This window comes from Gekko japonicus, unplaced genomic scaffold, assembly GCF_001447785.1.
Source record: "Gekko japonicus isolate JY-2015 unplaced genomic scaffold, Gekko_japonicus_V1.1 scaffold1765, whole genome shotgun sequence".
NCBI lineage: Eukaryota > Metazoa > Chordata > Lepidosauria > Squamata > Gekkonidae > Gekko > Gekko japonicus.
In genome coordinates, this window is record NW_015165296.1 from 220356 (window position 1) to 233050 (window position 12695).

Genomic DNA, 12695 nt, shown 5'->3' on the forward strand with positions numbered 1-12695 from the left:
GAACATCGGAAAAAAACTGGATCAGACCAGTGGTCCATCTAGTCCAGCATCCTCTCTCACTCAGTGGCCAGCCAGTTCCTCTGGAGGGCCAATGACAGGGCAGAGAGGCTGAGGCCTTCCCCTGAGGTTGCCTCCTGGCTGTGGGATTCAGCTGTTTAGTGCCTCTGAATGTGGAGGTTCCCCTCAGTCACTATGGCTAGAGACTTCTCCTCCATGAATCTGTCTAATCCTTTTTCAAAAACTGTTTATTCCTGTGGCCATCACTACATCCTCCGGCAGCGAATCCCACATTTTAATCACTCGCTGTGTAAAGAAGTGTTTCCTTTTGTCCATCCCGAACCCCACTTCTCACTGTGTGACCTTGGGCCCATCACAAATCCTTAGCCTGACCTACTCCGCAAGGTTGTAAACATAAAATGGGGGAAAGGAGAACGGTGTGAGCCTCTTGGGGTCCCCACTGTGGAGAAAGGCAGGGTATACAGTAAGTAAATAAAATCAGTAAAATGGTGGTTTGAGTGCCACACGCTGACCTGGCGTCAAATCCCCACCCAGCCCTTACGTTCATTGGCTGAAACAGAGGAGAGGAGAACCGTGTAAGCTTCTTTGGATCCCCATTGGGGAGAATGGTGGGGTATCAATGAAGTACATTTTTAAAAGATGGTGCTTGTGGTTGCCGCTCCACTCCCCCTAGCATCCTGAGTCTAACCGTTTGCCGCAGAACAAGAGAATCCCAAGTCTGCTGCGGAAGTTTGTGTAAACTAGGTCTAAGCCTAAACTTGCTGGAGCGGCAGTTGTTTAGGCGCTTGCTCTAAGCCCTTTTTCATACATCACATTCCTCGTGTCTCCAGGACAGTCCTGGGAAAATGCCCTCCAGCGACCCTTCAGAAATACAGTGATTAAACAAAACTGAAAGGCTGGTAGAGCTACAAATTCTCTCATTCATGACAGTGAATAATTTGGCATTGGGCCTCTAGCTTTGTTTCTTTTAACCCTTCTGCTTTAAAAAAAAAAAAAAAGTCCCCGTTTGTTTAGCATGCTTGTGTTGTAATTGGAAAGGGAGACAAAGCCCTGCTGTGTTTTTTAACACGAGGGAAACTAACAAACCTTTATAACTACTGTATATTTTCGAAGAATCCGCTTTTTAACGTCCCTTACTTATGGCGTTGGTGTCTAACTTGTTTCAGATGTTCTGTTTTATAAACTGTAAGCCGCTTTTCTCGACATCACTCGTCTACAGTTCGGAAAATAGATTATGAATGAACGAATCAGGCTAAACATAGTAACTTGGTGTTGCTTTGTGATGGGTGGAATCTGTAGCACATAGCATTTATTTGCCCCTATAATGTAGGACTGTAGAATCTTATAGTCAAGTTGGGCAATCAGAAGAGTCACCTGCCTTTGCTGTACTGCCGAGGTCTCCATGGCGCCTGCCAAGTGGTTTCAGGAAGTGGGTGGGGCTAGGTAGAGCTATTGTAGATTTGATTGGCTGTGCAAATGTCTTAAAATGTTGCTTTGCCGGCAGCTGCCACCACACCACAAGGATCTACACCGTATCACTGAAGTTAAGCTGTGGCAATCATTTTGTGGCTGGTCCCACCTCCTGCGGCAGCCATTTTGTTGCTGCACCCACCATGTTGTATCGGAATTCCAGATGTGGCAACAGGCTCAGATGGGTTGGGGGGCCCTCCTTTACTGTGTTAGACTGCAGCTGGAAGAATGAAAACCTTCCTGCTAACAGTGCATACAGTTAGCATGTTAGGGAAAAAAGAATTCTGGACTAGCCCTCTGCTGTCGCAAAGACTGCCAGTGAATCCCGGGCGCCATTACTGCTAGGACATGAATAACAAAGTGATGCATTGCAGGAAAATAATTAGCGCTGTGCTATTGATCATTCTTGTGGCAACGCCAAAGTAATCTGCCTGTGAGAGATGGCAGGTGGCTTTGAGAGCGGCTATATTTAGCCAGCAGAGTTCGGTGAGGGAAAAGCTACCTTAAATAATGATGTCGTTCCCACTAACGGAGGTGACTTTGATGTAGTTTTCAGAAGGGCCTGTTTTGTCTGGAAGTTTTCAATAAAGGCTTCTGCAAAGCCCTGTCCAATAAAGCCGTACCTCGGCCTTTGGTTCTGTGCCCATGCCTAAAGCCTCACCAGGAGGATGTAGCGATGACACACACCCCTCCCCTGCCCAGCAAGGCTCTTGTTGGGGGGAAAGGCAACAGGTTGCAGGCTAAGGATGCCAGCCTCCAGGTTGGGTCTGGGGATCCCCTGGAATTACTGCTCATCTCCACGCTACAGAGGTCCATTCCCCTGGAGAAAAATGGGTGCTTTGGAGAGTGGGCTTCATGGCCTTGTACCCCAATGAGGTCCCTGACCTCCCCAGGGTACACCCTCAAATCTCCAGGAGTTCCTCTAGCTGGATCTGGCCACCCTAGCCTCCCATCCCCCGCTGGTGGCCAGGGAGGACCTGGCCATCCCTACCTCAAGCAGAGGCTGCCTCAAGATTCCACGGGGGAGCCAGGTCCCCAAACCTGCCTTTAAAACTTTGGCAGGTGTGGTCGTGGCAAGGGTTCTTCCTCTCGACCCCGCTGTAATTCCCAGGCATCCCCAGAATGTGCCCAGCCCACAAAGAGAACGGCTCTGACTCAGACATCCATCCAGAAGGACAATGGTTGGGGCCAAGAGATTCAAGGGTCGGACGCGTACCGTGGCCTTTGAAGAGGCCCCCCTCGAACCGTACCCCCTCCACCCCCGTTATGTTTCCGAGGCAGACTGATAAGGGTCTCGCGGGAAAGAGGAAATGCTCCCTTGTGAAATAACCAGCTAAAAAAAGGAACGTGATGCTGTCTCCTGTCGCTCAGTTTCATTACTCAAATACGTTTTTATAACTCTACCAGAACATTTGGTCCAAAGTCAAGTTCTGTCACACATGGTGCAAAATCAGACATCAGTATCTTTTCCCAAGCATTCAAGAAGACAAAAGAAAAATCAGTCTATCAAAAGGTCCGTGTCGGTAAAATTTCTGACTTTTGTTCTCTAGATTCTTTTATATACCATTTACACAAAACCACATTTGTGTGTGTGTGAAGTGCTGTCAAGCTGATTTATGGGGACCCCCATCGGGTTTTCAAGGCAAGAGATGTTCAGAGGCGGTTTGCCGTTGCCTGCCTCTGCATAGAGACCCTGGACTTCTTTGGCAGTCTCCCATCCAAGTACTAACCAAGGCTGGTCCAGCTTTGCTTCCAAGATCTGATGATATCAGGCTAGCCTGGGCCGTCCGGGTCAGGGCGATCATGTTTACGGATGGAACTTGTCCTGCAAGCAAAAACAAACTTCAAGATGCCCAATACTCTGAGTTCAAAAATCACCCCAGATTGTCATGAATTTGTAATGTGGAGCTGCCTAACGAACTGAAGACCTTCACAAGGGGCACGGCACATATGAAGGGTCCCGGGGAAGATTGAGAGTTGTACCCCATAGGCCACATATCGAGCAGGTGCAGCCGCAATTGATTTATTTCTGTGGCAGGGAGCCCAGCTGAGCTAATTGGAGGCATGGCTCCCATTTGGTCTCGTTCTCACCAAGTCTAATTGATCTGCCGGATAAATTAATAGTGTAATTTTCTTTAACTTTATCATGATTAGTTTGTAGGAATAAAAACGAGCCATGGATTTAGTTAAAGCCGTGTCCAAATATTACACATCGGTATCCTGTCAAACCACACAAAGGTGGTGTCCTCCCTACGCCTTGTGTATCGGCATGCCATTTCTTCTGGTTACGTATCGTTTGTGTCCAGTGAGGTGGAAATGAAGTTCAATATTGTCTTATTCTGTGGTGCCAAGAGCGGTAGGGCGATTGGATGGTACCTGCGAGCAATTACGGTTAATCTCCTAGCTCGCTTCCAGGCAGAAGAGCGCAGGAAACACTGGAAATTGCTAGAAGTGCAACTGATTCCCAGAGGAGTCCCACCCGGATGCTGAACAGCGTCCGGTCTGGGATGACTCATCCATAAGGGACAGTTGGTAATCTAGATTTGGACAGGTTAGAACTTGATAGTGAGAGTGTGTCAGGAAGTGATAGCTGTTAAAGGAGGCCAAAGGGCATGTGCACGCTGGGGGCCCTTGGAGAGGGAAAGAAATTACATGGAAATCATAGCAATGTCAGAGCAAAGACCACTTGATATTAAATGAGGACATAGAAATAATAGGCATTTCAGAGCGTTAGTGGGACAAGGAATGTCAGTGGGATACCGCTGTCCCTAGATAGGTGTGTGTGTATACGTGTATGTGTGACCTAGAGTCAGTCACAAGTTCTCTCAGAGCTGTTCTCGAAAGAGCTTTCTCAGCCCCACCAACCTCACAGGGTGTCTGTTGTGGAGAGGGGGAAGGGAAAGGAGATTGTAAGCCACTCAGAGACTCCTTTTGGTAGTGAAGGGCGGGATATAAATCCAATCTCTTCTTCATCATCATCTTCTTCCAACGAGTCATACCCATCTTATGGTGACCCCATAAAGGTTTCAAGGCAAGAGACATTCAGAGGTGGCTTGCCATTGCCTGTCTCTGTGTAGCAATCCTGGACTACTTGGTGGTCTCTGATCCAAGTACTAACCAGGACTGACCCTGCGTAGCTTCCAAAGTCTGGTGAGATTTGAGCTAGACTGGGCCATCCAAGTCATGGCTATATGGGAAGGACATATTAGGTGGTGGGCAGTGTTCCCTCTAAGCTGAGTTAGTGTGAGCTAGCTCACAGATTTTTAGCCTCCAGCTCACACATTTTTTTTCTTAACTCAGGAAGGGTGGCTCCAGAGCAAACTAATTTATGCAGTAGCCAAATCACTCACTCACTCACAACTTTAATGCCAGTAGCTCACAAAATTGAATTTTTGCTCACAAGACTCCACAGCTTAGAGGGAGCATTAGTGGTGGGTGTCGCTGTATGTCCAATAAACTAGAAAACATAAGAAGAACAGAGTCATGCCCCCCCCCAAGCGGCTATGGATACAAATATACCACACGCAGGAGGCAATTTAATATCAGGGACATGCCTATCTGACCAAACTCTGACAGTGATCTTGAAATGGAGAAAGAAATAAGAAAAGCATGAAGAGTAGAAAGTTGTGCAGTACTTGCTGAAGTCCACTAGACCAGGTAGGTTGTGTGTGCAGACCATGAGAAGCAGAGACAGTTTCTAGATACCATTAAAAATTGTGCCTTAATCAACAAGAAGGGCAGGCAACCGTCAACTTAGTCCCCATGTGGATTGTGTTCATCTCTGTAGCCTTGGAGAGGAGCAAAAGTGCCTTTTGGTTTTTGCATTCTGAAAATATTCTTTTTCTTCAGTTTGCTTCTCGGCTTGAAACTAACATAGGCCACATTTAGGAGGCTCTGAATTTTCTCTACCCCTTGATGTATTTGGTTTTATTTTCTTCTCGGGTGAGGAGGTTTAGAAAGATGGAGACCAGTTGCAGGATTCCAACTTTGACTTCCTCGGAGTTCAGAAGGAAGCCGTCTATTCATGTAGAACCTGCAGAATCGGAAGATCAGAGAGGACCAATTTTCAGGTCATCACCTTTAAATATGAGTCGAACATATCAGGTGGTTGCCTGAAGCCGCAGCATCGTGCGGTTTTGTTGCCTTGCACAAAAGCCCAGTTTTCACAGCGTGGCATGAAAAGGTTTGTAATGGCAGGCGTCTTGTCCTTGGTGGAACTTGCTTTCCACAAATTCTCTGTGAGCTTTTTCTCTCCCTTCCCCCCCCCCCGATCAGGCATCGCAGCATTGCTTTGTCCTGTTAGTATGCCAAGACACAGAAATCCATACGCTGCCAACTGCTCTTGCCAGCATCCATTCAGAGGCATTAAAAGCCTGCTGAGACAAAAAGGGCTTGCCGCTTTTCCCCAGAAAGATGTCAGGCACGGGATTTGGTGACTGCTCTGCAAAAAGGGGATCTCCACAAATGCAGGGCAGCCACTGTGCCCCGTGAACAGTGCGAGCAAGGCGAGCAATTCGTTTGGGCAACAGGAAAGAGGAAGGTGCCTGTCGGATTGGAAAGAGGTAGTGGTAGAGCGCATGTTTTGTATCCAGAAAGGCCCCGGGTTCAGTCTCTGGTATCTCCAGCTGAAAGGTCTCTGCTCTCAGATGTTGGGAAGGACCTTTCTCGGCCTGAAACCCTGGAGGGTCGCTGCCATTCAGAACAGGTTGTACGTACCTCCAATAGCAGCTCTACAACATTTTAAGCAGATTCTCTGTTTAACAGGATGCCTTTTAAAAGGAATGCCTTCAGAGCCTGTTTGGTGTAGCAGTTAAGAGCACGGATTTTAATCTGGAGAACCGGGTTTGATTCCTCACTCCTCCACATGCAGCTGCTGGGTGACCTTGGGTCAGTCACAAGTTCTCTCAGAGCTGTTTTCTCAAGAGCAGTTCTCTCAGCCCCACCTACCTCACAAGGCATTTGTTGTGGGGAGAAGAAGGGAAGGAGATGGTAAGCCAGTCTGAGACTCCAAGTGAAGGGCGGCTTATAAATCCAATCTCTTATTCTTCTCTTCTTTTTTAAGCATTTTCTTGATTATCCAAAGGTGTCGGTGGGCAGCACAGTGAAGATCCCTGAGCTGGGGAGACCAGTGGTAAAAAGCAGCTTGTGATAATATATGGCTGATCTCTGCAGCCCACTCGTGATCCTGCCTCTGCCCCCCGAAATGTGCAATTCCCAAATTATGACTGTCCGCTGTTCCGTGCATTGTTTTCAAGAACTCCTTCAGGGCTAGGAGGATGCAGCTGCATTCAATGTACTCGATTCCCCCATGTGAAGCGGCTCAAATTACTTGGAGTGATGTCTAGGCTTGGTGCGCATAGATCACTTTGAGCCTTAATCTATATGTAATCTACGATAAATGACAGAACACAAATTCAGGCCGTTGTTTTCCTTAGTATTTATTGTGCTTATTTTATGCTAAACCCTCTTTCTCATCATGAGACAATGCTCTTTTCTTTTTCTCTTTGTAACAAGTTAAAATTGCCTGCCTTGCTCACTAACAGATAGCAGGCGAGGTGCATGCCGCCCTATGAGACCATGTCTGGAAACATGGCATTAATAGGCTGGAGCCTGCGGCAGAGGAGATGGGCATGTGCCAGTCCTAATTTCCCTTCCAAAAATGACTTTGTTCCACCTTTCTTTTCCTTGCTCCCTGAACTCTTCCTCTGTTAGGCCAGCGGCTTCCCTTTCCACCCATCCCGGTTTCCTCTCTTCTTTTCGAAACTTCCAACTGGCCCTGGATCACCTTTCTTTCCTTTAGTCCCCGCTGCTTCTGTTTTTCCTTTGTCTATAAAACCTAGATAAGCCAAGGTTGACCTGATCCCATCTGATCTCAGAAGCTAAGCAGGGTCGGCCCTGGTCAGTATTTGGATGGGAGATCACCCAGGAAGCCCAGGGTCACTGTGCAGAGGCAGGGAGTGGCAAACCATCTATGAACACCTCTTGCCTTGAAAACTGTATGGGATCACCGTAAGTCATACGCAGCTTGACAGGAAAGAAAATCCTCTTTGTTGTTTGGGGGGGTGCTGAGTAGGGGCGTGCACCCACGAAAGTAGCCCATTTGTCCCTTTGACTGGGATCACTGTAAGCTGGAAGCTAAGCAGGGTCAGTGCTTGGAAGGGAGGCCACCAAGGAAGGCTTTGCAGAGGAAGGCAACGACCAACCATCTCGCTTGCCTTGAAAGCCCTTTGGCTGGGGTCACCATAAGTCAGCTGCAACCCCTTCACCTTACACAAACATGCATGTGTGTGTGTGTACACCATGCAGAGTTTGTCTAGCTTGAATTTCTCGTGCCTTTGTGAATGACACGTGCAGGAGTTACTGCTAAAATCAAGTGACTCAGAATGCCCTTGACCAGCAAACGTCGATCGTACCTGCTGGCGACGCTGAGTTTTAAGAGGCACAGACAGCTACCCGATCAAGATCAAAAGAAGGACAACCTACTCAGTATATGGCTGCCTAGAGTGTCTAACTGCATGTGAATCTATGACAACACACATTTCTGACGAACAAACACAGAGGGGTGAAATACTGAGCAAATTGCAGCTGCCATCAATGTTATGAATACGCTAGACCTTTTACAGCTGAAGCTGCAGAGGTGCGTCAGGCTAGTGGGGGGAATCTTCTTCATCCCTCTTTTCGCTTGCAGGCAGTTTGAAGGTCAGTCAAACCGCAGGGCCTCGATTTGGCTCAGGACAGCAACATGAGAGAGGGGAGTTAAACATTTCCCTCCATGCAGTTTTGGAGAGCCAGTTTGGTGCAGTGGTTAGGAGCGCAGACTCTAATCTGGGAGGATCAGGTTTGATCCCCCACTTCTCCACGTGCAGCTGCTGGTGTGACCTTGGGTCAGTCACAAGTTCTCTCAGAGATGTTCTCTCATGAGCAGTTTCTGTCAAGAGCTCTCTCAGCCCCCCCACCTCACAAGGTGTCTGTTGTGGGGAGGGGAAGGGAAAGGAGACTGTAAGCCGCTCTGAGACTCCTTCTGGTAGTGAAGGGCGGGGTATAAATCCAATCTCCTCCTCCTCCTCCTCTTCTTCTTCTTTTCCTGATCTGGAACAGCTCTGCAGTGCTACTGCTCACCCCAGTGGGTCCAGTATTCAGACATTCTATACTTCGCCTGCATGTTCGCGGCACTGTGGCAAGTGGCAGCTCTGTCCCTGCCCCCTTTCGGGTTGGGGAAGTAGCACAGGGAAAGGGTTATCTCTGCCCCTTCCCATGCTGGGGCCCCAATCCAGATCGGGATCGAAGACACACATTCTTCGAAAAGAACAAACACCTGGGAGCTCCGATCAGGAGACTCCCAGTATCGCATCTGGTTGGGCTCCCGAGGAACCTTCCTTTTGCATCTGTCCATGTGCAACTTGGTGGCTCGCTTGATGTACGAGTTCTCACTGTATCCTATCAGCACAGCTTGACTAAAGACAGCATTTGGTGGGGTGAGACTTCATCCTGTCCTTGTTTCCCTCATCCAAGGTGACCTCGGTATGGATTTCGCTCTGTGAAGAAATTAAATGTCTTTCCATCTTCATTGTGTGTTTTTCTTAGACAGAGATGCAAATGACTGCCAGCCAGTAAAGAATCCAGATCCATTCATTCCTGCGCCATAAGAAAAATTCTTTTTTAAAAGCCTTTGGGGGGGGGGGTTTGAGCCAGACCTCATATTGGCCATATGTGCCTACATCTCCCATTGCTTCTTTGAGTTACTGCATTTCTTCCTAATAAAGCAAGTTTGTAATGGACTTTGGATGTTTTTGCAGTCTGCTCATATTTTCTTCCCAAAACAATAAAAAGTGTTTGAGAGAGCACCAAGTACCCATGTTGTGGGGAGGACTGATACCGAGTTAACCACATCTCAAGGGCTGTGCTTTGAGAGGGGGAGTGGGGAAAGCTTAGTTCTTGGCATGCTCTTTTGGCTTCCAAACACTGCAGCAGTAACAGGCGATTGTCCCGTTGAACTAATAATTATTAACCTTTATAAAATTGCCACGAGCTATCTGGATTGTTTCCCGTCATTTTTAGGCAGGGTACTAGGGAAAAGCAGCATTAAATGTGCGTTTCATCTTGTGGGAGGAAATCCCAAATAGGACGATCCTTTGTTTTGGACTTCCAAACTGTCTTCCTAGAGCCCTTCAGCACGAGAGGCAAATGTAAAACTACCAAGTGGGAAGACATCACAATAATGGGGAAGGGGTCATGGCTCAGTGGAAGAGCCAGAAGGTCCCAGGTTCAATCCCCAGCATCTCCCATTAAAAGGGCCAGGCAGTAGGTGATATGAAAGACCTCTGCCTGAGACCCTGGAGAGCCACTGCCAGTCTGAGTAGACAGCACTGACCTTGAGGGACCAAGGGTCTGTCGGACTATAAGGCAGCTTCATTTAGGGGAGGGGCTGTGGCTCAGTGGTAGAGTGTCCGCTTGGCATGCAGAAGGTCCCAGGTTCAATCCTTGACATCTCCATTTAAAAGGATTAGGCACTAGGTGATGTTAAAGACTTCTGCCTGAGACCCAGGAGAGCCGCTGCCAGTCAGAGGCAGACAATAATGACCCCAATGGACAAAGAATCTGATTCAGTAGAAGGCAGCTTCAACCCAGATTGTACCTTTCTAGGTAGCTGTAAGTGAATCTTCTGAGGCAAGAGGCGGAGATGCATTTAAAACTCAAGTCCTTTTGGCTCCTAGCATATGGAACGGAGGGATAGCAGCTTGCTGTATGCTTAACAGGTACACATTTGCAGCACTTAAAACTGAGTGTTTGTTTCCTTTCCTTTTTTTCAGATTTGCAAGAGCAAAGCTAAAGAGTCCCAACAGTATTACCACAGCTTGGCCATCCGCCAGAGCTTGGCTATTCATTTTAACATACAGCAGGACTGCGGCCATTTCTTAGCCGACGTGCCCGTGCGGCTCCTTCCGTGGGAGGATCCCGACTCACCGGAGGAGGAGGAGCAGGAGGAAGGGGAGCAGAGGACCCACGAGAGCCCCGCTGAGGCGGAAGCATCTCAGAGGGATGGTTCGACTGGCGCCCCGGGCACCGTCAGCAAGCAGCGCAGCCGAGTCGTCGTCATCACCCGCGAGGTTCCCTACCTGACGGTGGCCGATTTCGTGCGGGAGTCTTCCGAGCGCCACGCGAGCAACCCGGACTTGTACGAGCGGCAGGTGTGCTTCCTTCTCTTGCAGCTGTGTTCCGGCCTAGAGCACCTGAAGCCCTACCACATCACGCACTGCGATCTGCGCCTGGAGAACCTCTTGCAGGTGGACTACAAGCCCGGGGGGAGCCTCCTGAGCTCGGAGTGCGTGGAGCCCAACCCCAGCGCCGCTTGCCCCGCCAGGCTCATCGTGAGCAACTTCTCCCAAGCCAAGCAGAAGAGCCACATGGTCGATCCGGAAGTCCTGAGGGACCAGTCCCGCCTGGCCCCGGAGATCATCACGGCCACGCAGTATAAGAAGTGCGACGAGTTCCAGACGGGCATCCTCATTTACGAAATGTTGCACCTGCCCAACCCCTTTGACGAAAACCCGGAGCTGAAGGAGAAGGAATACACCCGCGCCGACCTGCCCCGGATCCCCTGCCGTTCCCTTTACTCCCTGGGGCTTCAGCAGCTGGCAAACTGTCTGCTCAACCCCAACCCTTCGGAAAGGATCCTCATATCCGAGGCCAAGGGAGTCCTCCAGTGCTTGCTCTGGGGCCCTCGGGAGGACTTGTTTCAGACTCTCAGCGCCTGCTGCCGGCCGGCACAAAAGGAGACTGTGCTGCAGAACTGGCTGGACATCAAACGGACGCTGATGATGATCAAGTTCGCCGAGAAGTCTTTGGACAGGGAATGTAAAGTCAGCCTGGAAGACTGGCTCTGTTGTCAGTATCTGGCTTTCGCCACGACGGACTCCCTCAGCCGCGTGGTGAAGATCATGCAGCAGCACTAGCTGCCGCTTTTGACTCCCAACGACACCCCCCGGTCCTTTCTCCAGCCCGGCGCTCGCTCACGCTGCCGTACGAGCCCTGAAATTCCAACTTAGCTATCGAGGCCACCAGTACTGAGCAAACAGAACTCAGTAGGAAGTTTCCTGTCTGAGCTGTAAAGGGAGAACTGGTATTGGTCGGAGGCCCCATTGCCTCCTGTAGCAGGAGGTGTGACGGAACGAGGAAAATCGGAGGTGTTGGTAAGGGAACCACTATTTCTGAGATCCCCGAAGAACGCAGTGTGGAGGTGTGCTCAGCCACTGCTGTAAGGACCGGGCTCTGCGTATGGCAGTGCCCAGTGAACTGCAAACAGGAACGAGAGGAATAAGCTGCCAAAATGTATAAACCACTTCCCAAACGACTGTCGGCCCCAGACCCCTTAGCTGGGGACAATTCGGCCAATACCAGTCACGCTTCCCTGAAAGTCAGCTTTGATTCTTCCCCCTCCTCTTCCCAGTAAGACAGCATTCTTGACTGCCAGCGAGTTATAATCGGCCGCCCCCTGATCAAACTGCCACACACACCCCTTAACTCTTGCTGAGGGGCAAAACAACACATGACATGCAAGTTAACATTTCTTTTTAAAATGTTACAACCCCCCCCCCAGCATCTGCTATTTAAAAAAAAGAAAAGAAGAGCAGTCTTAGAAGACAGACTTTGAAGAGAGGTGCAGCGGGGGGGGGGCTGCACAGATTTATCCGCCAGGGGTTCCAGAGTTCCATAATGTATTTTGCCCCTCCTTTTGCCCTTCGCGGCCCTCGCTTCCTTTGACTGGCCAGCGGTCCTCGAGACAGAACGCTTCCCCAAAAGCATCGGGTTTTCTTTTGGCCAGCGCCTAGGCTGCTGTAGTCCTGCTCGGGGTTATCGATGGACTGTTAATTATAACCGTGTCGACCAAGAGCCAGTATAAACAGCCTGAGGGCAATGGAAGCCAACACATATTAGAAGTAGTTATTCCTCTGTCTCCTACGGGGGCGTGTGTCCTAAATCAGGGGCGAGACAGTATTGGCTTTCTGTGCCTGCCTTGCATTAGATTTTGACCGGCTGAGCCACACACGTGGCATTTCCACACCGTAAGAAGGAAGCTCTCTGTGCTGGCAGGTGACAGCATTGCTTAGGGCTCGTCGTTCTGTTACAAATAAGCTACGTTGTGAGAGAACATTTACCTAGAGGTGCGGTTCTCTTGGGGGGGGGGTTCAGGGAGAGCACGTCTTCTC

General features: G+C 49.4%; 1 protein-coding gene across 1 annotated transcript in view; it reads left to right on the forward strand.

Moving 5' to 3' along the window:
- Positions 1-12154, forward strand: part of PEAK1 (pseudopodium enriched atypical kinase 1) — a 62360-nt gene extending 50206 nt beyond the window's left edge. Inside the window, 1 exon segment of the mRNA XM_015410376.1 lies at positions 10299-12154. Within this exon segment, the coding sequence (XP_015265862.1) occupies positions 10299-11441 (1143 nt within the window). The 3' untranslated portion in view covers positions 11442-12154.
- Positions 12155-12695: the final 541 nt, after the last annotated feature.